At 43.3% G+C, this 27,268-nt stretch overlaps 1 protein-coding gene across 1 annotated transcript in view; it reads right to left on the bottom strand.

The window, feature by feature from the left end:
- LOC120027606 (laminin subunit alpha-1-like) overlaps positions 1-26,952 on the bottom strand; it is a 91,363-nt gene extending 64,411 nt beyond the window's left edge. Inside the window, exons 1-3 of the mRNA XM_038972598.1 lie at positions 26,716-26,952; positions 13,329-13,499; positions 12,997-13,109 (exon numbers count right to left, since the gene is read on the bottom strand). Of these exons, the coding sequence (XP_038828526.1) occupies positions 12,997-13,109; positions 13,329-13,499; positions 26,716-26,779 (348 nt within the window). The 5' untranslated portion in view covers positions 26,780-26,952. The remainder of the gene's footprint in view (positions 1-12,996; positions 13,110-13,328; positions 13,500-26,715) is intronic.
- Between the last annotated feature and the right edge of the window lie 316 nt (positions 26,953-27,268).

Below are 27,268 nucleotides of genomic sequence, written 5' to 3'. Positions count from 1 at the left end.
TTTAATCAGCTTCTTGATATGCCACACCTGTCAGGTGGATGGATTATCTTGCTCACTAACAGAGAAATGCTCACTAACAGGGATGTAAACAAATTTCAGAGAAATAAGCTTTATATGCGTATGGAACATTTCTGGGATCTTTTATTATATTTTATTTATGTTCAGTACATTGTGGCTCTGTAAACTAATGTGAAACCCTCTTTCGAACCGTCAGAAATCAAAGCCATCCGTTTTTAATAAAGATATACCCTAGATGCAGTATAATGCCAATTTTATATTTCTTAGTGCACCAGTTGCATCAGTTGCATTCATGTTACTGTTGTGAAAATCAGTGTTCTCCCACGTGAAGACGTTGGTATTGAGATGTAGCAGTTAGTTTGCAACACAAAGTATCTGAGCTCCTTTCCAAGGCCAAGCACCGTATCAATGATGTCAGAGGAGAGGATACTAGGCTAGCACTAGCTCATGGGAAATCAGAAGTTTTTAGAGACATACAAAATAAGTCAGACAAACCTCCCATTGAGAAGCTAATCTTTCCATGTAGATGTGTCTCTCTTTGCTCGTGAAACCATTTTAAGTCAACCGCTCTGGTTTTGAGAAGTCTCAGTCATTTTGGCTTGGTTTATTATATTGTTCTTGACATCTGGTATTAATAATGTACATTTATTGACATGACACACTTTGTTTTCTTTTAATCACTTAATAAAAATGTTTGTTTGATCTAGTGTGAGAATATTGCATTATTGGGTTGAGTCACTGACGTGATCTTCCTGTCCGGGTTGGTGCCCCCCTCAGGTTCGTGCCATGGGGGAGATCTTCATGGGCTATAGTCGGCCTTGTCTCAGGGTAGTAGGTTGGTGATTGAAGATATCCCTCTAGTGGTGTGGGGGCTGTGTTTTGGCAAAGTGGGTAGGGTTATATCCTGCCTGTTTGGCCCTGTCCTGGGGTATCGTCGCACAGGGCCACAGTGTCTCCCGACCCCTCCTGGCTTAGCCTCCAGTATTTATGCTGCAATAGTTTATGTGTATTGGGGGCTAGGGTCAGTCTGTTATATCTGGAGTATTTCTCCTATCTCATCCGGTGTCCTATGTGAATTTAAGTATGCTCCCTCTAATTCTCTCTCTCTTCTCTCAGAGGACCTGAGCCCTAGGACCATGCCTCAGGACTACCTGGCCTGATGACTCCTTGCTGTCCCCTGTCCACCTGGTTATGCTGCTGCTCCAGTTTCAACTGTTCTGGTGCGGCTATGAAACCCTGACGTGTTCACTGGACGTGCTACCTTGTCCCGGACCTGCTGTTTTGGACCCTCTCTCTTCCGCACCTGCTGTCTCTAACTTTGAATGATCAGCTATGAAAAGCCAACTGACAACCACTGTGATTATTATTATCTGACCCTGTAGGTCATCTATGAACATTTGAACATCTTGGCCATGTTCTGTTATAATCTCCACCCGGCACAGCCAGAAGAGGACTGGAACCTCAGAGCCTGGTTCCTCTCTAGGTTTCTTCCTAGGTTCTGGCCTTTCTAGGGAGTTTGCATTGCATTGCTTGCTGTCTGGGGTTTTAGGCTGGGTTTCTGTACAGCCCTTTGTGACATCGGCTGATGTAAAAAGGGCTTTATAAATAAATGTAATTGATTATTGTTGTATGATCATGTATAATGTAACATCTTGAATAATTTGTCGTATACTGTGTATTCAGCACCTAATACATTTCCATCACTCACTGCTACAACAGTGTTAAGTCTTGACAACTCTCTTGAGTAGCAACGATAGAACATATATACTTATTAAAGTTATCACACAGGAATAACCCACTGGGAATGTTAATGAAACATCAGTCTGTAATCACGATTTTTCCCAACCTTTGATTTTCCCGTTTCTGCATGCGTCTTCACACATTTTCCCTTAGTAAAAATCAGCTAAGTCTAGAGAGAGGATAAAGTGTAATCAAGACTGACAGAGCGTTGAAAGGTAGGCGAGAGGCAGCACACACACACAGTCTTGTACAGCTAACCTTGTGGGGACACACAATTCAGTCCCATTCAAAATCCTACTTTCCCTAACCTCCAACCCTAAACCTAGCCCGTACTCTTACCGTAACCGTAACCCTAACCTTAACCCTAACCCAAAAACCTAATCTTAACCCTAAACCTAACCCTAGCTCCTAACCATAATCGGAAAACTAACACTAGCTCCTAATCCTAAACCTAATTCTAAACCTAACACTAATTCTAACCTTAACCCTAAACCCCCTAGAAATAGCATTTGACCTTGTGGGGACTAACTTAATGTCCCCAGTTGGTCAAATTTGTGTTAGTTTACTATCGTTGTGGGGACTTCTGGTCCCCACAAGAATAGTTAAACACGTCCACACACACACACATACTTTGAAGATTGTGTTTTCACATGAAAACAATTACTGGGATGTCTACCTCCAAATGAGTTCCATTTTTGCATTCCTGAGGTCAATATAAATTGCCAGAACTCCCAAGGGGAAGTGGGGAGGGGACACATCTAAGCATGAGAAAGATATTCAGTCTAATCCCTAGTGATGTACAGGGCCTTCAGAAAGTATTCACACCCCTTGACTTTTTACACATTTTGTTGTGTTACAGCGTGAATTTAAAATGTATTAAATTGAGATTTGTTTGTCACTGACCTACACACAATACCCCCTAATGTCAAAGTGGAATTATGTATATGTCACGGACGTGGTAAGGAGGAGACCAAGGTGCAGCGTGGTATGCGTACATTGTTCTTTATTTAAGAATGAACACTGAACAAACGAACAAAATAACAAAACGAACCGTGAAGCTAATATGAGTAGTGCAGACAGGCAACTAAACATAGAACAAGAACCCACAAACACCAAAGGGAAAATGGCTACCTAAATATGATCCCCAATCAGAGACAACGATAAACAGCTGCCTCTGATTGGGAACCATATCAGGCCACCATAGACATACAAATCACCTAGACCTACAAAAGCCCTAGACATACAAAAACCCCTAGACAACACAAAAACGAACGTACCCACCCTAGTCACACCCTGACCTAACCAAAATATAAAGAAGACAGAGATATCTCAGGTCAGGGCGTGACAGTATACATATCTTTTTTGAAATGCTGAAATGTCTTTGGTCAATAAGTATTTAACCCATTTGCTATGGCAAGCCTAAATAAGTTCAGGAATAAAATGATTCCTAACAAGTGACATAATAAGGGGTTCAACGTGATTTTAGGGTTTAACATAATTTTTGAATGACTTCCTCATCTCTATACCACACACATACAATTATCTGTAAGGTCCCTCAGTCGAGCAGTGAATTTCAAACACAGATTAAACCACAAAGACCAGGGAGGTTTTCCAATGCCTCACAAAGAATGGCACCTATTGGTAGATGGGTAAAAAAAAAAGCAGACATTGAATATCCCTTATCATTACACCCAGTCACTACAAAGATACAGGCGTCCTTCCTAACTCAGTTGCCGGAGAGGAAGATAACCGTTCAGGGATTTCACCATGAGGACAATGGTGACTTTAAAACACTTACAGAGTTTAATGGCTGTGATAGGAGAAAACTGAGGATGGATCAACAACATTGTAGTTACTCCACAATACTAACCTAATTGACAAAAGAAGGAAGCCTGTAGAGAATACAAATATTCCAAAACATGCATCCTGTTTGCAACAAGGCATTAGAGTAATACTGCAAAAAAATGTGGCAAAGCAATTCACTTTTTGTCCTGAATACAAAGTGTTATGTTTGGTGCAAATCCAATACAACACATTACTGAGTACCACTCTCCATATTTTCAAGCATAGTGGTGGCTGAATCATGTTATGGGTATGCTTGTAATCGTTAAGGACTGGGGAGTTTTTCAGGATAAAAAAGATACGGAACGGAGCTAAGCACAGGCAAAATCCTTGAGGAAACCTGGTTAAGTCAGCTTTCCACCAGACACTGGGATATGAATTCACCTTTCAGCAGGACAATAACCTAAAACACAAGGCCAAATCTACACTGGAGTTGCTTGCCAACAATACAGTGAATGTTCCTGAGTGGTCAAGTTAGTTGACTTAAATCTACTTGAAAATGTCAAGACCTAAAAATGGTTGTCTAGCAATGATCAAGAAAGAATTTGACAGAGCTTAGAGAATTTTAAAAAGAATAATGGGCAAATGTTACACAATCCAGGTGTCACGTTCTGACCTTAGTTTCTTTTATGTCTTTGTGTTAGGTTGGTCAGGGCGTGAGTTGGGGTGGGTAGTCTATGTTCTGTTTTCTATGTTGTTGTATTTCTATGTCTGGCCTGATATGGTTCTCAATCAGAGGCAGCTGTCGATCGTTGTCTCTGATTGAGAATCATATTTAGGTAGCCTGTTTTCCCCATTTTGGTTGTGGGTAGTTTCCTGTTTTTGTGTTTGTGTCACCATTCAGGACTGTTTCGGTTTTCGTTTTCATTCACTTTGTTATTTTTGTATTTTGTAGTGTTCAGTTTATTATTAAAATATAACGAACACTTACCACGCTGCATATTGGTCCGATCCTTCATACTCCTCAGACGAAGAGGACGAGAATCGTTACAGAACCACCCACGAACACCGGACCAAGCAGCGTGGTAAACGGGAGCAGTGCAATCTGGACTCATGGACATGGGAGGAGATACTAGACGGCAAGGGACCCTGGGCACAGGCTGGGGAATATCGCCGCCCCAAGGAAGAACTGGAGGCAGCGAAAGCTGAGCAGTGGCGATATGAGGAGGTAGCACGGCAGCGCGACAGGCACGAGAGGTAGCCCCCAATTTTTTGGGGGGTGGGTACACGGGGAGTGTGGCAGAGTCAGGTTGGAGACCTGAGCCCACTCCTCGTGCTTATCGTAAGCAGCGCGTTACTGGTCAGGCACCGTGTTATGCGGTTAAGCGCACGATGTCGCCAGTACGCGCTCATAGCCCGGTGCGCTATAGGCCAGCCCCCCGCAAGTGTCATGCGAGTGTGGGCATCCAGCCAGGGCGTATTGTGCCAGCTCAGCGCGTCTGGTCTCCGGTACGCTGTTTCGGTCCAGGGTATCCTGCGCCGGCTCTGCGTGCTGTGTTTCTGGGCCGCTGGGAGGGTGCAGTGCGTCCTATGCCTGCGCTCCGCTCGTGCCGGGCGAATGTGTGCATTGAGCCTAAGGGAGAGGTGCGAGTGGTATGCACCAGATCTCCAGTGCTCACCCACAGCCCGGTTCAACCTGTGCCTGCACTCTGGAGGGTCCGGGCTAAAGTGGTCATCTAGCCTGGAGGAGTGGTGCCAAGGTTGCGCACCAGAGCTCCAGTGCTCCCCCACAGCCCGGTCCTTCCGGTGCCTCCTCCAAGCACCAGGCCTCCTGTAGGTCTCCCCAGCCTGGTGGGTCCTGTTGCAGCCCCACGCACCAGGCTGTCTCTCCGTCTCCTCCCTCCAGGCCAGAGCCGCCCGTCTGTCCTGAGCTGCCGGAGCCGCCCGTCTGTCCTGAGCTGCCCGTCTGTGTCAGGATTTGGCCAGGATTGTTCAGGTTTTGGTCACTAGATGTCCCCATTGCACCTTTTTTGAACCTTTTGTTTTTTCCTTGCTCTATTATTGTTTGCACCTGTGTGTCGTTTCATTGTTGGTATTTAAACCCTGTGTGTTCCTCAGTTCTTTGCTCAGTGTTTGTTTGTTAGCACCCAGCCCCAGCCATGCTGTGAACTTATTTCTCTTGTTGGATTTTCCAGAGGTTCTCTGGTTTTGTTCTTGTTTATTTTTGATGAGTCTTTTGAGGTTTGTTTTTTCCCTTGCTGTTCTTACCACTTTGTGGACTTTCTTTGTATTTTGGAGGATATCCATTTTTGTCTCTTGGCTTTACTTTTGACGTTGTGGATTTATATTTTTGCCTGAAGATCTTTTACTTTGATTAAACCACCGTCTCTAGTACTGCTGTGTCTGCCTCATCTTCTGGGTTCTGCCGACTATTAGTGACTGTTTCTCACACCGGGTCCTGACAGTCTGTCCTGAGCTTTTCATTCACTTTGTTATTTTTGTATTTTGTAGTGTTCAGTTTATTATTAAAATATGACGAACACTTACCACGCTGCATATTGGTCCGATCCTTCATACTCCTCAGACGAAGAGGACGAGAATCGTTACACCAGGTGTGGAAAGCTATTAGAGACTTACCCAGAAAGACTCTCAGTTGTAATCGCTGTCAAAGAAGCTTCTACGGGGGCCTCCCGGGTGGCGCAGTGGTCTAGGGCACTGCATCGCAGTGCTAGCTGCGCCACCAGAGTCTCTGGGTTCGCGCCCAGGCTCTGTCGCAGCCGGCCGCGACCGGGAGGTCTGTGGGGCGACGCACAATTGGGCTAGCGTCGTCCGGGTTAGGGATGGTTTGGCCGGTAGGGATATCCTTGTCTCATCGCGCTCCAGCGACTCCTGTGGCGGGCCCGGCGCAGTACGCACTAACCAAGGGGGCCAGGTGCACGGTGTTTCCTCCGACACATTGGTGCGGCTGGCTTCCGGGTTGGAGGCGCGCTGTGTTAAGAAGCAGTGCGGCTTGGTTGGGTTGTGCTTCAGAGGACGCGTGGCTTTCGACCTTCGTCTCTCCCGAGCCCGTACGGGAGTTGTAGCGATGAGACAAGATAGTAATTACTAGCGATTGGATACCACGGAAAATTGGGGAGAAAATAAAATAAAATAAAAAATAAAAATAAAAAATAAAAAAAGAAGCTTCTACAAAGTATTGACCCAGGGGTGTGAATACTTAGGCAAATAAGATATTTCTGTATTTCATTTTCAATAAATGTGCAAACATTTCTAAACACATGTTATCATCTTTGTCATTATGTGGTATTGTGTGTAGATGGGTAAAATTAAACATCTATTGAATCCATTTTGAATTCAGGCTGTAACACAACAAAATGTTGCAGTTCAGTCTAATCCCCAGAGATATACTGTGTGACTGCAGTTCAGTCTAATCCCCAGAGATATACTGTGTGACTACAGTTCAGTCTAATCCCCAGAGATATACTGTGTGACTGCAGTTCAGTTTAATCCCCAGAGATATACTGTGTGACTGCAGTTCAGTCTAATCCCCAGAGATATACTGTGTGACTGCAGTTCAGTCTAATCCCCAGAGATATACTGTGTGACTGCAGTTCAGTCTAATCCCCAGAGATATACTGTGTGACTGCAGTTCAGTCTAATCCCCAGAGATATACTGTGTGACTGCAGTTCAGTCTAATCCCCAGAGATATACTGTGTGACTGCAGTTCAGTCTAATCCCCAGAGATATACTGTGTGACTACAGTTCAGTCTAATCCCCAGAGATATACTGTGTGACTGCAGTTCAGTTTAATACCCAGAGATATACTGTGTGACTACAGTTCAGTCTAATCCCCAGAGATATACTGTGTGACTGCAGTTCAGTTTAATACCCAGAGATATACTGTGTGACTGCAGTTCAGTCTAATCCCCAGAGATATACTGTGTGACTGCAGTTCAGTTTAATCCCCAGAGATATACTATGTGACTACAGTTCAGTCTAATCCCCAGAGATATACTGTGTGACTACAGTTCAGTCTAATACCCAGAGATATACTGTGTGACTGCAGTTCAGTTTAATACCCAGAGATATACTGTGTGACTGCAGTTCAGTCTAATCCCCAGCGATATACTGTGTGACTGCAGTTCAGTTTAATACCCAGAGATATACTGTGTGACTGCAGTTCAGTCTAATCCCCAGCGATATACTGTGTGACTGCAGTTCAGTTTAATACCCAGAGATATACTGTGTGACTGCAGTTCAGTTTAATACCCAGAGATATACTGTGTGACTGCAGTTCAGTCTAATCCCCAGCGATATACTGTGTGACTGCAGTTCAGTCTAATCCCCAGCGATATACTGTGTGACTGCAGTTCAGTCTAATCCCCAGAGATATACTGTGTGACTGCAGTTCAGTTTAATACCCAGAGATATACTGTGTGACTGCAGTTCAGTCTAATCCCCAGAGATATACTGTGTGACTACAGTTCAGTCTAATCCCCAGAGATATACTGTGTGACTGCAGTTCAGTTTAATACCCAGAGATATACTGTGTGACTGCAGTTCAGTCTATTCCCCAGAGATATACTGTGTGACTGCAGTTCAGTTTAATCCCCAGAGATATACTGTGTGACTGCAGTTCAGTCTAATCCCCAGAGATATACTGTGTGACTGCAGTTCAGTCTAATCCCCAGAGATATACTGTGTGACTGCAGTTCAGTCTAATCCCCAGAGATATACTGTGTGACTGCAGTTCAGTCTAATCCCCAGAGATATACTGTGTGACTGCAGTTCAGTCTAATCCCCAGAGATATACTGTGTGACTGCAGTTCAGTCTAATCCCCAGAGATATACTGTGTGACTGCAGTTCAGTCTAATCCCCAGAGATATACTGTGTGACTGCAGTTCAGTCTAATCCCCAGAGATATACTGTGTGACTGCAGTTCTGTCTAATCCCCAGAGATATACTGTGTGACTGCAGTTCAGTCTATTCCCCAGAGATATACTGTGTGACTGCAGTTCAGTCTAATCCCCAGAGATATACTGTGTGACTGCAGTTCAGTCTAATCCCCAGAGATATACTGTGTGACTGCAGTTCTGTCTAATCCCCAGAGATATACTGTGTGACTGCAGTTCAGTCTAATCCCCAGAGATATACTGTGTGACTGCAGTTCAGTCTAATCCCCAGAGATATACTGTGTGACTACAGTTCAGTTTAATCCCCAGAGATATACTGTGACTGCAGTTCAGTCTAATCCCTAGAGATATACTGTGTGACTACAGTTCAGTCTATTCCCCAGAGATATACTGTGTGACTGCAGTTCAGTCTAATCCCCAGAGATATACTGTGTGACTACAGTTCAGTTTAATCCCCAGAGATATACTGTGACTGCAGTTCAGTCTAATCCCCAGAGATATACTGTGTGACTACAGTTCAGTTTAATCCCCAGAGATATACTGTGACTGCAGTTCAGTCTAATCCCCAGAGATATACTGTGTGACTACAGTTCAGTTTAATCCCCAGAGATATACTGTGACTGCAGTTCAGTCTAATCCCCAGAGATATACTGTGTGACTACAGTTCAGTCTAATACCCAGAGATATACTGTGTGACTACAGTTCAGTCTAATACCCAGAGATATACTGTGTGACTGCAGTTCAGTCTAATCCCCAGAGATATACTGTGTGACTACAGTTCAGTCTAATACCCAGAGATATACTGTGTGACTGCAGTTCAGTCTAATCCCCAGAGATATACTGTGTGACTGCAGTTCAGTCTAATACCCAGAGATATACTGTGTGACTACAGTTCAGTCTAATACCCAGAGATATACTGTGTGACTACAGTTCAGTCTAATACCCAGAGATATACTGTGTGACTGCAGTTCAGTCTAATACCCAGAGATATACTGTGTGACTACAGTTCAGTCTAATACCCAGAGATATACTGTGTGACTACAGTTCAGTCTAATCCCCAGATATATACTGTGTGACTGCAGTTCAGTCTATTCCCCAGAGATATACTGTGTGACTGCAGTTCAGTCTAATACCCAGAGATATACTGTGTGACTGCAGTTCAGTCTAATACCCAGAGATATACTGTGTGACTGCAGTTCAGTCTAATACCCAGAGATATACTGTGTGACTGCAGTTCAGTCTAATACCCAGAGATATACTGTGTGACTGCAGTTCAGTCTATTCCCCAGATATATACTGTGTGACTGCAGTTCAGTCTAATCCCCAGAGATATACTGTGTGACTGCAGTTCAGTCTAATCCCCAGAGATATACTGTGTGACTGCAGTTCAGTCTATTCCCCAGAGATATACTGTGTGACTACAGTTCAGTCTAATACCCAGAGATATACTGTGTGACTGCAGTTCAGTCTAATACCCAGAGATATACTGTGTGACTGCAGTTCAGTCTAATACCCAGAGATATACTGTGTGACTGCAGTTCAGTCTAATACCCAGAGATATACTGTGTGACTGCAGTTCAGTCTAATACCCAGAGATATACTGTGTGACTGCAGTTCAGTCTAATACCCAGAGATATACTGTGTGACTGCAGTTCAGTCTATTCCCCAGAGATATACTGTGTGACTGCAGTTCAGTCTAATACCCAGAGATATACTGTGTGACTGCAGTTCAGTCTAATCCCCAGAGATATACTGTGTGACTACAGTTCAGTCTAATACCCAGAGATATACTGTGTGACTACAGTTCAGTCTAATACCCAGAGATATACTGTGTGACTACAGTTCAGTCTAATACCCAGAGATATACTGTGTGACTGCAGTTCAGTCTAATCCCCAGAGATATACTGTGTGACTACAGTTCAGTCTAATCCCCAGAGATATACTGTGTGACTGCAGTTCAGTCTAATCCCCAGAGATATACTGTGTGACTACAGTTCAGTCTAATCCCCAGAGATATACTGTGTGACTGCAGTTCAGTCTAATCCCCAGAGATATACTGTGTGACTGCAGTTCAGTCTAATCCCCAGAGATATACTGTGTGACTGCAGTTCAGTCTAATCCCCAGAGATATACTGTGTGACTGCAGTTCAGTCTAATCCCCAGAGATATACTGTGTGACTGCATTTCAGTTTAATCCCCAGGGATATACTGTGTGACTGCAGTTCTGTCTATTCCCCAGATATATACTGTGTGACTGCAGTTCTGTGTAATACCCAGAGATATACTGTGTGACTGCAGTTCAGTCTATTCCCCAGAGATATACTGTGTGACTACAGTTCTGTCTAATCCCCAGAGATATACTGTGTGACTGCATTTCAGTCTATTCCCCAGAGATATACTGTGTGACTACAGTTCTGTCTAATCCCCAGAGATATACTGTGTGACTGCAGTTCAGTCTATTCCCCAGAGATATACTGTGTGACTGCAGTTCAGTCTAATCCCCAGAGATATACTGTGTGACTGCAGTTCAGTTTAATCCCCAGGGATATACTGTGTGACTACAGTTCAGTCTATTCTCCAGAGATATACTGTGTGACTGCAGTTCAGTCTAATACCCAGAGATATACTGTGTGACTGCAGTTCAGTCTAATCCCAGAGATATACTGTGTGACTGCAGTTCAGTTTAATCCCCAGAGATATACTGTGTGACTGCAGTTCAGTCTAATCCCCAGAGATATACTGTGTGACTGCAGTTCAGTCTAATCCCCAGAGATATACTGTGTGACTGCAGTTCAGTCTAATCCCCAGAGATATACTGTGTGACTGCAGTTCAGTCTAATCCCCAGAGATATACTGTGTGACTGCAGTTCAGTCTAATCCCCAGAGATATACTGTGTGACTGCAGTTCAGTTTAATCCCCAGGGATATACTGTGTGACTACAGTTCAGTCTATTCTCCAGAGATATACTGTGTGACTGCAGTTCAGTCTAATACCCAGAGATATACTGTGTGACTGCAGTTCAGTCTAATCCCCAGAGATATACTGTGTGACTGCATTTCAGTTTAATCCCCAGAGATATACTGTGTGACTGCAGTTCAGTCTAATCCCCAGAGATATACTGTGTGACTGCAGTTCAGTCTAATCCCCAGAGATATACTGTGTGACTGCAGTTCAGTCTAATCCCCAGAGATATACTGTGTGACTGCAGTTCAGTCTAATCCCCAGAGATATACTGTGTGACTGCAGTTCAGTTTAATACCCAGTTTGTGTGTGTGTTGATTCTTCTATCCTTGTGAGGACCTAAAACAAGGGAAATTCTCCCTCGTGGGAACATTTCCCATGTCCCCATGAGGACAAAGGCTATTTTAAGCTTGGGGTTAGGTTGAGGGCTAGGTTACAATTAGAGTTAGGGTAAGGGTAAGTGGCTAGTGGTAAGATTTATGGTTAGGAGTTTGGTTTAGGGTTACAGGTTAAGGTTAAGGTTAAGGTTAAGGTAAAGGTAAAGGTTAGGTTTAGGGTTAGGAGTTACGTAAAATAGGATTTTGAAAGGAAATACATTTTAGGTCCCCAAGAAGATAGAAGAACATAACATGTGTGTGTGTGTGTGTGCGTGTGAGAAAGTGTGTGTGTGGATCAATGAAAGAATCTTGTTTTGAGTGCCTGTTGAAAAATGGTTTTAAAAGTAGCTGGCTCAGCTCAGTCAACCCCCCAGGGTGAAGGAGGGAGGGAGACAGACAGAGTGAGAAAGAGACAGAGATAGAGAGATACTGTAGAAGACAGTGAGTGAGACGGAAAGAGTGGAGCAAGAGAGTGTGAGAAAGAAGAGGCAATAAAAAGAGACGGAGGGAGCGACAGGCCATCCAGGCAGTAAATAGGACCTCCATTGCAGTCGTGGTCTAGTAGTGGCCTGTGACCAGTGGAGGATGCTGAGGGGAGGACGGCTCATAATAATGGCTGGAATGGAGCATATGGAATGGAATCAACCATGTGATTTCCAGACATTATTATGAACAGTTCTCCCCTCAGTAGCCTCCGCTGCCTGTAACTGTGTAAAGGCCATAGTGGAGTGTTGAGGAGACAGTGAGTGAGAGTGGAGGTATGGTCTCACAGTGGTGGGGTTCAAGGTGAGTTTCCTGATTGCTGAACAACACTCTTAGAAAAAAGTGCTCTGAAAGGCCTCTTTGGCTGTCCCCATAGGAGAACCCAGGTAGAACCCTTTTTGGTTCCAGGTAGAACTCTTTTGGGTTCCATGTAAAATCCTTTCCACAGAGGGTTCTACATGGAACCCAAAAGGGATTCTACATGAAACCAAAATAGTTCTACCTGGAACCGAAAAGGGTTCTTCAAAGGGTTCCTCTATGGGAACAGCTGAAGAACTGTTTTAGGTTGTAGATAGCACATTTTTTCTAAGTGTACAGACCACAGACACACACTAACTAACCATTATCTGGGAATAATGTGACCGTGGGTGTGTGTTCACAGCCCGTAGCTAAAGAAAGCAACGTTAAACCAGTGACATTGCAGTCCTGGAGGTTCCTACCTGGTGTAAATCTAGTGTGAGGGTCACCCAGTGGAACTGTCTGCCATTTTTAATGCTGGGGCTTTGCCACCACCCGTTGGTGCCGTCAATGGCGTTGGTGATTGGATGTTGCTCTGCATAAAATCAAGAGAAAGCAATAAAATGAATGCCTGGAATCCACACAAGGAGTACAGTATTTCAGACAGATGCTGTAACTCAAAGATAGTGGGACAGTAGAAAGTCAAACTGTCTGAAGCACTAGCCAGTAGGCATAACAGAGTTAAACCCCAAGACATTGCTCCCCTCCCCTTCTCCGCCTTCTCCCTACGCCCAGAGGGTCCTAACTCCAGTACCTTTGGGGTTTTGACTCTGGGCGTTACAGGTCCGACACTGGGAGTTGCGGATGCGTCGTCCTGGTACGTGTTCCACCAGTTTACAGTACATCTCTGGCTCAGGCTCTCCACAGGTGGCGTTGGTGGTGATCTCTGCATTACTGGCCAGGTTGAAGATGGCGGGGAAGAGACCTGGGGGAGACCCAGTAGGGTTTAAGACCATGACATCTACACACACAGTACATGGTCTGTTTACACACACACACACACACACACACACACACACAAAAGAGGAGTTGAATCGCTCCCTTTCAACCCCTCCTTACCTCCCACCACCAATTCAGACCCATCCTCATAATTTCTCCTCTGTGTTCTGTCTGCAGGGCATGTCTTTGAGGAGCCCCCCCCCATCCCCCCACACTCCGCCCACGTGTTTACATGGACCATTGATGGGTGCTGTTGTGGGCTGCTCTGTGATTACCACCCTCAGACCCTCTGGGCTACAAGGCCTTTTGTCCCAAAGCATCTCTCCACCACTGTCTCCTTACAGAGATATCAGGAGGCTTATGGTAATAGATTTTAAACTGAAGAAGTCAGAAAATCTGCCCGTTTCCAAGGTCTGATTACAAGATGATTATCATTTTATTATTTTTTAACCTTAAGTATAAACTTTAAAGGCCTGTTGGTCATGGTTAATAAATCAAATCAAAGTGTATTTGTCACGTGCTTACTTACAGGCTCTAACCAATGGTGCGGGAAAAAAAGGTGTGTGTGTGTGTAGGTAAGTAAAGAAATAAAACAACAGTAAAAAGACATTTGAAAAAAGAGTAGCAAGGCTATATACAGACACCTGTTAGTCAGGCTTATTGAGGTAGTATGTACATGTAGGTATCGTTAAAGTGACTATGCATATATGATGAACAGACAGTAGCAGAAGCGTAAAAAGAGGGGTTGGCGGGTGGTGGGACACAATGCAGATAGCCCGGTTAGCCAATGTGCGGGAGCACTGGTTGGTTGGGCCAAATGAGGTAGTATGTACATGAATGTATAGTTAAAGTGACTATGCATATAAGATAAACAGAGAGTAGCAGCAGCGTAAAAGAGGGGTTGGGGGGGGGGCACACAATGCAAATAGTCCGGGTAACCATTTGGTTACCTGTTCAGGAGTCTTATGGCTTGAGGGTAAAAACTGTTGAGAAGCCTTTTTGTCCTAGACTTGGCACTCCGGTACCGCTTGCCATGTGGTAGTAGAGAGAACAGTCTATGACTGGGGTGGCTGGGGTCTTTGACAATTTTTAGGGCCTTCCTCTGACACCGCCTGGTGTAGAGGTCCTGGATGCAGGCAGCTTTGCCCCAGTGATGTACTGGGCCGTACGTACTACCCTCTGTAGTGCCTTGCGGTCGGAGGCCGAGCAATTGCCGTACCAGGCAGTGATGCAACCGATGTTGCAGCTGTATAAACTTTTGAGGATCTCAGGACCCATGCCAAATCTTTCCTGAAGGGGAATAGGCTTTGTTGTGCCCTCTTCACGACTGTCTTGGTGTGTTTGGACCAATCTAGTTTGTTGTTGATGTGGACACCAAGGAATTTGAAGCTCTCAACCTGCTCCACTACAGCCCCGTCGATGAGAATGGGGACATGCTCGGTGCTCCTTTTCCTGTAGTCCACAATCATCCCCTTAGTCTTGGTTACGTTGACGGATAGGTTTTTATTCTGGCACCACCCGGCCAGGTCTCTGACCTCCTCCCTATAGGCTGTATCGTCGTTGTCGGTGATCAGGCCTACCACTGTTGTGTCGTCAGCAAACTTAATGATGGTGTTGGAGTCGTGCCTGGCCATGCAGTCGTGGGTGAACAGGGAGTACAGGAGGGGACTGAGCACGCACCCCTGGGGAGCTCCAGTGTTGAGGATCAGCGTGGCAGATGTGTTGCTACCTACCCTCACCACCTGTAGGCGGCCTGTCAGGAAGTCCAGGATCCAGTTGCAGAGGGAGGTGTTTAGTCCCAGGATCCTTAGCTTGGTGATGAGCTTTGAGGGTACTATGGTGTTGAACGCTGAGCTGTAGTCAATGAACAGCATTCTCACATAGGTGTTCCTTTTGTCCAGGTGGGAATAACTGCTTTATGCATGTTTACTAATGCATAACAAATTATGCTTACACTGTTTATTAATAGTTAATAAACAAGCTGTTCATGAGCAGAACTTCATTCCAGACACAATTAAACCTTTCTGACAAGGGATCTTTACTGGCATTTCAAAGACATCAATACATCTCCTCTCTAAGATCTAAAACATATGTACGCTTCCCAGGAGAAGGTGGCCATTGTGAGCTTGGCCTACGACTTAATCCTATTGAATTGAATGGTCCCAAAGCATTCCTGAGAACAGTGATGAGAACAGTGATGGTGAGGCCTTCAGAGGCCCTCCAGGGGCCCTCCAGGAAACTGGAGTTGTTAGCCTAATGACATAGCAGCACTGAGACATCTGACCAGACGAGTGGTAGACTGTCTCGGAGTCAGACCCACTGATTGGTAACGAGACAGTACAGTACGGGTGAGACATCTGACCAGACGAGTGGTAGACTGTCTCAGAGTCAGACCCACTGATCGGTAACGAGACAGTACAGTACGGTTGAGACATCTGACCAGACGAGTGGTAGACTGTCTCGGAGTCAGACCCACTGATCGGTAATGACACAGTACAGTACGGTTCGGCAAGACAGTGTGAAATTGGTATGACTGACTGTCTGTCCATCTGTCTGCATGTCTGTCTGCCGTTTCGGTGGCTGCTGATTTCTCATTGACAGAGAGGCTTGACCCCTGTGCTCTGTGGGCTGTAAAGGGGAAACGCAGGGAGAGTGGATTGGAAAGCAATTATTCTTTTCATGCCGAATATTTATTAGCTTGTTATAATGTTTTTAACAGTTTGCCTTAAAAATTATTTTATTCAATCTTACAAACCATCCTGCGATAGGTCATGGTTTGTCATGAAAGAAACCTTGCCCATGTTCTCCGACCATCAAACTCACAATGTTTTCGTTGTTTAAAAATCAGTTGCGTTAATTGATTTTAAACATCAGAGCCAAATCTCAAATCCCAATGGATTTGATCCTGTGAAAGTGAAACACAATCTTTCATATTTTGGCTCATGGTAGTCTTAATCCCGGAGAGGGCTATTTTACAATACCTAGCTTTGACATGATCTAACCAGGTGCAGATAACTGTGGGAAGGCAAGTGACACAGTGACAGCCCGGGGGGATGTTATTGACACAGCAACTGGTTGCGGACAGGGACCATCAGTCAGGTCCAGGTATTTCATCAATAAATCACCACCTAGTCGCGATGTAACACCACACTGCTAATCAGCGCTACTAAATGGCTGACTGACACATAGTCAGACACTGATGTAACCCATAGATGTGGTGATTTGTGGTAATTTCAGGCTTCTTAAGCCTATTACCTGGGGCTCCTTTGCACTGGGGATGCTTTAATCTGTCTGCATCTGCCGACCAAATCTGGGCTCCATGGTGAACGCTTGCATGTGGCGGAAAATGAAATCAAAGCCAAACTAGCATCCTTGTCCTACTTGTCATTTTTATTTAATTATGGGCTTTAATATCCTCATGTCTTATTAGCGTTAACTGCAATATTAGCCCCATAATTATCTTCATCAGCTTATCTGACATCATACATTATACAGCTTTTTGGACTAAACTGCTTGAGATGATGTGATGTGAACTAAATGGCTATATCCCCACAGTTGTAGCAACTACGGTGGACGCGTAACCAGGTCAGTGGGTACAGTGGGGAGGCAGGTAGCCTCGAGGTTAGAGCATTGGGCCAGTAACCAAAGGTTGCTGGTTTGAATTCTGGAGGCGACAAGGTGAACAAATCTGTCGCTCTACCCTTAAGTAAGGCACCCTAATTGCTCCAGGGGCGCTGTACAATGGCTTCCCTGGCTGTGACCCCACTCCCTGCGGGTGTATCATGGGGAGTTGAGATATCCCCCCCCCAAAAAAAATCCATTAAAAGACAAATATAAGCACCCCTCAAATGATTATACAGCTCAGCTCATTAGTGTGAAAGGGACATCAGTCAGTCAGTGAGGCCTGGTCAATGTTTGGATAACAAGGTCCCGTGATTGACTGGCCTAGATCTGAGCAGGCCCCCAATGGTCAGAGGTCATCTCATCAGCCTTACCCAGGAGCGGCTTCTGCTGAGCGGCTGCCATCTTTGGAATGCCACTGTCACTGAACACAAAAGACTAACATTTCAACAGTTCACTGGTAGATAGCATCTGGGTTGATAAGGTAAAAATGCTGTCCGTGGCTGAAGATGTTAGCCAGCTACCAGTTCAGCATTTCAGGTAGCGTTACTCAACGCTCAGGGCACTCTGCTTAGCAAAGAATGTTGTGTAAATAGTGATGGTGAATTGATTAAACAGTACAAATATGTTAACTGATCAATGCATTCTCTGTGTGGAACATATGAGTAAATAATATATTTTAGTAAAAATACTAATCTTAAGACAAGGAGTTTATTTGGAAATGTCTTGTTCGTAATATTTTTTGTAAACCTCCCCCTCACAGTCAATAGTCTCCAAAACCCGACACAGTGACTATGGTCTGGTTTCATTGACTCACTCTTTTGGCGACTTTGAGAAAAGAAAAAAAGGAATTTGAGGTTATGGTAATTTGCATGGCCAATGTACAGGATCACCCAGCGGGGGGGGGGGGGGGGGGGGGGGGGCGGGTGCATATCAGACTCAAAAGAAACACATGGATTTTCTCTTCAACTTCACTATTTCCATTACACTTCATTATTATCAGTAGCATTTCATTGATATTAATCAAGTTATTATTACCTCTAAATATTAGTCTAGTATACAAATTATGAAATGTCAGATTGGAGAGGCTTGTCACGTTTTGGTATTGTGTCTGACTTTTAGTGTGTCTTGTCAGGTAACAAAGTTAGCACCACTTTGACATAAAACATTTTGGTAGAAGGCAGTGTGAGGGGGTCCATTTAGCATCTTCACCCTGCACCTGAGAGCAAGATGGATTTTCACTTATAGCACCGCACCACTGTGGGATTTTGACTTTAACCAAAGCCTACATGTCTTATTCGCTCCTATGGCCTATTTATTGCCTACCTCATGCCTTTTGCACACAATGTATATAGACTCATTTTGTTTTTTTTCCTACTGTGTTATTGACTTGTTTATTGTTTACTCCATGTGTAACTCTGTGTTGTTGTCTGTTCACACTGCTATGCTTTATCTTGGCCAGGTCGCAGTTGTAAATGAGAACTTGTTCTCAACTAGCCTACCTGGTTAAATAAAGGTGAAATAAATAAATAAATATATTTTTTAAAACATTGACTTCTACTCCTCCAACCTCATCCTAATATAGAGCCAGGTGTGTCTAAATCCAGCAGTAGAAACAGTAGAAGATCACATTCTTGGTATTGACACAACTTAACGCATAGGCTATCAGACTCAAAAGAAACATGTGCAATTCCACTATTGCATCTGCCTATAGAGTAAGCCATTTATTTCAAATACTGAAGCCTTGAAAATTGAGATGAGAGGGTGGTTTGTGACATTTCATTTATAATCCTACTTTACTTCAAATAATTAGGCAGATCAGACCAAGCAGTCCCAGTAGTCAGATCAGCAGCAGTAAGGACAGTAGTTTCAGCCTACGAGGTTGATCATTTCCCTGAGGGAAAAGTGTTAGGGAACACACACCACACCGAATGTTGATCTGCTTGTTCATCTGCCGTTCATTCAGTGTGGTGTGTTTTAGGGACCACCCGCTGGTGGACATCTGACTGTTGACATTTTCTCTGGATTCTATAGTCGGTTTCCAAATCATGGACAGCACTCTGTTCAAAGGTGCTGAGTACTCCTCACGGCTAGCAAACACTACCGGTGTGTCCATGCCTTTATGTAACACAGCTCACTTTTGAGTGCAACACACAATGCATTTGGTGCTCTCGGTCTCTGCGGCTAGCAGCTGCTGTAAAGCTAGCCTTATGATTCCGATCTTACGTCACTGTAAATACATCTTCCCTGTAAGTTCAGAATGCCTGGCTGCCATGATCAGGACAGCGCGGTGCTGGCATTAGATATGGCTGGGAAAATGTACTTCAATCCAGGGATGGCGATGGCGCTGTATTCCTAATTATCGCATCCTCCAAAATGATACATCAAGAAGATTGAAATACATTTTGGAATGCACGTGACGTCGCGTTGAACAACAAAGGATAGTCAGCCAATAAAGTTGCAATTTCAAAATGGCTGCTGTGGCTTCTGATTTCTCGCATGAGGACGAAAAAGGTAGTTTAATGAAAAACTAGTAGTCTTTCAATCTTCTCGATGTATCATTTTGGAAAAAGGGATAATTAGGAGAACATTGCCATCGTTGTGGGTGATTTCCACGTGGAGTGGAGAAATAACAACAAGTAGGGAGCTATCAGTGTAGCTAACTAGCATGCTAACCTTATCTAGCTAACTAATGTTATCTGTTGCTTCACCTTATTCAAAAGATTAGCCAGCTAGGCTATGGCTGGTTCTGGAGCTGTATTTGCCATAAGCATGCAGGGAAAACTGTGCCACAAATGGATAGGTGAAACCACTATCTTTAAATTTGCCATCTATTGTAATCTCCAAAGGTTTGGTATCTTCCAAAATTGGGGCCGCAAATCCGCCATAGAAATAAAAAGAATAAGATGAAGCTCTGGTAATATGAATAGCCTAACTATTGAACGGTTTGGACAAGAGACGCGTTTTTCAACATTGTAATGGACACGGTGCAACCTTTGGTAGGCTCATGATGCCATGGTTCTCACAGCTAGGGGAAGTGCAATGATAGGCTACAATGACTTTGCTCACGATGCATGCCGCAAATGACGTAACAACACCCTAAGCACATCCGACATGAAACGAAACACTAACATTTGATGTAACAACAGCACAAAATAGATAAACAAGTTTGTGGAATCTTCTTTCGCGGGCGCTTTTTTCATTATAGGATAGACACTTGTGATTTCTAGCTGCACCAATCAAAGCAGTGGAACGCGGTTAAAACCCTTCATCTTGAGGTGACAGGGTTGGCGGGGTTCCAAAATGCAATCATAACACACGCAATTTTACCATTTATAAAATGGACATATTTTTTTGGGGGGGGGGGACTAGCGCAAAAACTTGACAAATTATCCAATGGATTATGATAATTTGACGGTGAAAAAACATAATTCAACAATAGGTTGGTCAAAACATGCATTGTGAATTGTTGAGACACGTTCTAAGCCATACTAAAAAACCTCCTGTTTAGCACGGGTAAGCCTATGAAGCAAAAATGGGAATATTGTTTTCTGTTTTATGGATATAAATACATACACATAGAAATGTCAATAGAAAAATAGGTCAAACTAAATTAAATGCGGGGGGCGCTAGTGAGCAAGCCACGTAGTAGGTCATGTTTTTCCAAGCTCCTGCTGAAATTGCATTTATTTAATACTTATTTTGCGCTTTGACCCAAATAGAACTAGGAAACACTGCCTTTGAATGACGTGCTTTACTTTGTTCAACTTTTATTTTTGTTTTAATGCATAAATGGCGTATAACCTGCAAAACTTTAAGTTCAGCGGAGTCACTGACAAAAGAGAAAACACTTAGGCCCAAGACAAGGAGCTCGAGTTCTTCAACAAGTGGCAGCAGCGGCTCTTCCCCTCGGAGGATTTGAAGGCCGAGATTGTTGCTGCCCTCAGAGTGGACATTTAATCTATAATCAAGTCGGAACTCAAGGAGGCACTCAGTGAGGACTTACATTTTATTAAGTTGGAGTTACAAGCAGTCAAGAAGGAACTCGCAAAGCATACAGCAATGGTTCGTAGGGAACTGGAAACAGTAAAGAAAACTGTCTCCGACATGGAACAGGGCTTGACAACATGCTCACACTAAAAACCATGGTTAAGAAGCTTGAAACTTATGTGGCTAGCCTTAAGGAACAATGCATACATTTACAAGGTTATATGCAAAGATCCAATATCAGGATCATGGTGGTAGCTGAGGACCCGGGATCAAGTTCTACTTTATCGGTCTCAAAGTTATTGAAGGAAGCCCTCAAATTGGATAAAGACGTCCTTGTAGACGGCTCACATCGAGGCTCTCAAGCAGGAAAGCCTGGAAGAAAAGCTTGCGTCATTGTGGCTAACCTACACTACTATCAGGATTGTATTGACGTTCTTTGGCGTGCCAGAGAATTTGGCCTACTTCAATGTAACAGAGCACCCATCTCTATCTTCCCTGATTATGTCCACAGCGTTGCTTGTGACCGTGTCACTTTCAACGATATCAAGAGTCTGCTCGGTGGACGGACCGACGTTCAGTATGGTGTGGCTTTTCCTGCATGACTCCGTATAACATACGTTCCAAGACCCCCATAAGGCAATGGCCTTTGTAAATCTGAACATTCTACAGAAGTCGGACGAAGCAAATGGCTGAATGCTCATCTATTTGGCGATTAGGGTAATGGACGAATGTGTCTACCACTGCAGACTCAGTCTCTCTTTTGTAGATACTGTATAGCGTTGCCAGTGGCATCAGCTGATATTGTTATTATTAGGTAACGTTAGTGCCTTAGTTCTGGTGAGTCAATTCTCCTTTTGGTTTAACGTTTTATTTTATTACCATGAAGCTGCTCATTTCTATTTCTCGATGGTACCCGTATCCAGGGTAGATAAAGCACAGTTCTATAATTAAGTTATGTCAATTCTTTAAAGACGTTGCTGCTAACTTAGTGGTATTGCTGTAATATGTGATTTATCAAATGTTTTATACTTTCTTTTAAAACAGCCTAGTTTTGGGATGTAAATAAGTATTTCTTATTTATTTACAATGCATAATTTGTTTTAAATCCTTCACTATTTCAGCAGGGCTCTCTACTCGATAGGTTTAATGTGTCCCACTACAAGCACATTATGTGTGGATTTCTTTGCGTGGGGATTAGTGGTTACCTTGTTCTATTAGGTGACCGGGGGGTGTTTCTTTTTCAAACCAGACTTCAGGTTTTTGTTCGTTTGTTTTTTATTCTTCTTCAACTTTTGGGTTTTTATTTGCTGTTTTTATAGAAAAAAAATATTTTATATATATTATTATTATTATATTTTGCTATTGTAATCTGTCATCTATCATTTTCCCACCTGACTTTACATGGCTAGGCCTAATATCATGAGGGACAGCTGGTTGCTCGGTCACTTTTGCTAGCTATGTCATTTTTTTTACTTAAAAAAAAAAGAACGTTTTATTTTATAATATATATTTTTTAGTATTTGATTATATTACTCATTGTATATCATGTCTGCTTTAAGTATTTTTATTTTATTTTATTTCACCTTTATCTAACCAGGTAGGCAAGTTGAGAACAAGTTCTCATTTACAACTGCGACCTGGCCAAGATAAAGCAAAGCAGTTCGACACATACAACAACACAGAGTTACACATGGAGTAAACAAACATACAGTCAATAATATAGTAGAAAAACAAGTCTCTTTACAATGTGTGCAAATGAGGTGAGATAAGGGAGGTAAGGCAATAAATAGGCCATGGTGGCAAAGTAAATACAATATAGCAATTAAACACTGGAATGGTAGATGTGCAGTAGATGAATGTGCAAAGTAGAAATACTGGGGTGCAAAGGAGCAAGATAAATAAATAAATACAGTAGGGGATGAGGTAGTTGTTTGGGCTATTTACAGATGGGCTATGTACAGGTGCAGTGATCTGTGAGCTGCTCTGACAGCTGATGCTTAAACCTAGTGAGGGAGATAAGTGTCTCCAGTTTCAGTGATTTTTGTAGTTCGTTCCAGTTATTTGTAGCAGAGAACTGGAAGGAGAGGCGGCCAAAGGAGGAATTGGCTTTGGGGGTGACCAGTGAGATATACCAGCTGGAGCGCGTGCTACGGGTGGGTGCTGCTATGGTGACCAGCGAACTGAGATAAGGCGGGGCTTTACCTAGCAGGGTCTTGTAGATGACCTGGAGCCAGTGGGTTTGGCGACGAGTATGAAGCGAGGGCCAGGCAACGAGAGCGTACAGGTCGCAGTGGTGGGTAGTATATGGGGCTTTGGTGACCAAACGGATGGCACTGGGATAGACTGCATCCAATTTGTTGAGTAGAGTGTTGGAGGCTATTTTGTAAATGACATCGCTGAAGTCGAGGATCAGTAGGATGGTCAGTTTTACGAGGGTATGTTTGGCAGCATGAGTGAAGGATGCTTTGTTGCGAAATAGGAAGCCAATTCTAGATTTAATTTTGGATTGGAGATGTTTGATGTGAGTCTGGAAGGAGAGTTTACAGTCTAACCAGACACCTAGGTATTTGTAGTTGTCCACATATTCTAAGTCAGAACCGTCCAGAGTAGTGATGCTGGACGGGCGGGCAGGTGCGGGCAGCGATCGGTTGAAGAGCAGGCATTTAGTTTTACTTGTATTTAAGAGCAGTTGGTGGCCACGGAAGGAGAGTTGTATGGCATTGAAGCTCATCTGGAGGGTAGTTAACACAGTGTCCAAAGAAGGGCCAGAAGTATACAGAATGGTGTCGTCTGCGTAGAGGTGGATCAGAATCACCAGCAACAAGAGCGACATCATTGATGTATACAGAGAAAAGAGTCGGCCCAAGAATTGAACCATGTGGCACCCCCATAGAGACTGCCAGAGGCCCGGACAGGCCCTCCGATTTGACACACTGAACAATGTCTGAGAAGTAGTTGGTGAACCAGGCGAGGCAATCATTTGAGAAACCAAGGCTGTTGAGTCTGCCGATAAGGATGGGGTGATTGACAGAGTCGAAAGCCGTGGCCAGGTCGATGAAAGCGGCTGCACAGTATTGTTTCTTATCGATGGCGGTTATGATATCATTTAGGACCATGAGCGTGGCTGAGGTGCACCCATGACCAGCTCTGAAACCAGATTGCATAGCGGAGAGGGTATGGTGGGATTCGAAATGGTCGGTAATCTGTTTGTTAACTTGGCTTTCGAAGACCTTAGAAAGACAGGGTAGGATAGATATAGGTCTGCAGCAGTTTGGGTCTAGAGTGTCTCCCCCTTTGAAGAGGCGGATGACCGCAGCTGCTTTCCGATCTTTGGGAATCTCAGACGACACGAAAGAGAGGTTGAACAGGCTAGTAATAGGGGTTGCAACAATTTCGGCAGATAATTTTAGAAGTCTGGTTTTGGGGTGGGCATGGGGGTGTTGAGGTGGGTTTGATTTGGTAGGCGATCCGTGTGTGTTCTGCCCTCTACCTGTTCTGTCTGTTATCTGTATAATATATATATTTTTTAAATGCAGCTACTTACCTGTTATTATAGCTGCACGGATTGACATGACTGTGTTAGCCGAAGTTCGCTAGCTAGCAAGCAAGGGATAAAAGCATTGCCAGCCAGCATGGCAATGGAACATTTAGAACGAACGACTAGGTCAAAAAGACAAAAAGACTTAGCAACTGGGTCGCGTCTCTGGCAACCTAACCAATAGAATGAACGGCCAGCCGGCTTGGCTAGCATACATAAATGTGTCGGGACTCTGCCTCATACCTATGACCGCAGCACAGGAATGCTAAAAAAGTAACTTGGCACGCCCTCTTGTGTACAATTGCTTTAGTTTGCACCCTCTATTTGCTCCATGGCTCAAAAGCTGTAGTGCATTTGGAAAATATTCAGACCCCTTGACTTTTTTCACATTTTGATATGGTACAGCCTTATTCTAAAATGGATTAAATAATTTTTCCTCATCAATCTACACGCAATACCCCATAACGACAAACCGAAAACAGGTTTTTAGAATTTTTTGCTATAAAAATGAAATACCTTACTTACTTTTGACCCTTTGCTATGAGACTCAAAATTGAGCTCAGGTGCATCCTGTTTCCATTGATCATCCTTAAATCATCCTTGATTTAGTCCACCTGTGGTAAATTCAATTGATTGGACATGATTTGGAAAGGCACACACCTGTCTATATAAGGTCCCACAGTTGAGAGTGCATGTCAGAGCAAAATCCAAGCCATGAGATCGAAGGAATTGTCTGTAGAGCTCTGAGACAGGATTGTGTTGAGGCACAGATCTGGGGAAGGGTACCAAAATTTTTCTGCAGCATTGCAGGTGGCTGGTGGGTGGTACCATTCTAATAAAACCCAGCCCTAAAACGAAACGTAGGATAAAAATAATTCACACCTCATTTCATAGGAAAAGACAAGGCATCGGTACGAATTTGCACGAAGCGGGCAGTTCGGGTTTGTCACTTCAAGCCTAAGTATATCATACTTTGACTAAAACTATGACTGGTTGACTTACATTGTTGTGCAACACCATGGGTAAGCTCTGGCCATCGTCTTTAAGTTTGAAAAACTGGTGTGGGCATTTAATTAGGGTTAAATTTGTAAACAAAATATATATATATTATTCGTACAGTAGTTAACTACAGAAAAACATGCAATTAACTTGATTTAAAAAATGTATTGTTTGACAGCCCTACAATTTAATATGTAATTGTGGCATATGGAGATCCCCAACATGTTTATGCCAACAAGTATAGGTAGAAGCTTCTCCAATTACGTTTGAGAAGAAGCCTTTTACAAGCAAGCGAGTATTCAGTATTCAATAATATCAATTCAATTAAAAGTGTTTCTTAAATGTATTGAATTGAATGGTTACACAGCACAAGTTACACAGCACATCAACATCTGATCATGATTAAAATGTAATGTTAAAAAAAAAGCCAAACCATAAGGGAACGTAATGAAAGCTAGTCTATTTGAAGTCTAAAATCTGCACCTCAAACATTTTCTATTGATGATTGTTGTTACAATTAGAGGAATTGAATTCGGCCTTGAGGCGACCCTAGCATGTTAGCGTGACTGTGCTTTGGAGAAAGAGGCGTCAGCAATTGTAAAACATTTCAATGACAATGGCCCGGAATTTCTCTCAAGGTGAGAACTAATAACGGTTTAACAAAGTAACTATCATGTAGATTGGCCAGTGATATTAGTTTCCTGGTGATGCAACTGGTTGTATTAAAAATGGATAGCATAGTTTGTAATGACTTAGAATCCTCCTGTTTGTAATTGTAAACTAATGGCTGAATTATTGTCTGCAATTTCAACACCAACACACCTATTACTTTTCACTCAATTTATGCAATACATATTAGGCTATTTCTGTTTTAAACTGGCAAATGTAAAGAACAGGAAAATAGTAATTACTCAAAATGCGTTCTATCATAAATTAAAGTGCATATCCCATACATTGCTTTAAGAATAAAAAATGCTTTGCCTCGGAAGCATTGCGACCTCGTGCTGAATGAGTGAAAATGCAGTCAATAGGAAAGAGATTATTTCCAGCTCACCTCTTTGCTGGCACTCCGCGGAGGATGCCCATAGCAGCACAATTGCACAGCAAAGGAGCCTCATCTTTCACAACACATGTGGACTTCGGCTTCTAATAAATGTCTCCAATATTAATTTGGGATATATTTTCTAATGTTTACAGGAATGTATAGCCTAAAGTTGTCATGCACATTCGTTTCGCCTATGGTCTCTCTCTGTCATCTGTTCAGCGTGTACCCCTCTTTCACTCTCCTCTCTCCCCTCACTCATCCAGCTAACTTTTGTCTAAACGTTTTTCTTTCGTCCCGCTACAAAGTCGCTGGCTGGACCGCACCATTTGGTGAGGAGTAGGGGGGTTGACCAAATTTGTCGAGATTTTATCATTGCTGCCTTATACTCTCAACTACTCTTTACAAATTAAGATTGTTTTGACTTTTACAAATGTACACTGTTTTGTGTTTAATGATCATTTTATTTTAGAAAGGTTTAGAATAACAAAAACGTTGCACCAAATTTGAAACGGTTTAAAATATTTTTTTAAATGAAGGTTACTTTAAAAAAAAAATGTAGTCT

Source organism: Salvelinus namaycush, chromosome 33 (assembly GCF_016432855.1).
Source record: "Salvelinus namaycush isolate Seneca chromosome 33, SaNama_1.0, whole genome shotgun sequence".
In the NCBI taxonomy this organism is placed as follows: Eukaryota; Metazoa; Chordata; class Actinopteri; order Salmoniformes; family Salmonidae; genus Salvelinus; species Salvelinus namaycush.
This window is presented reverse-complemented; position numbering and strand designations above follow the sequence as displayed.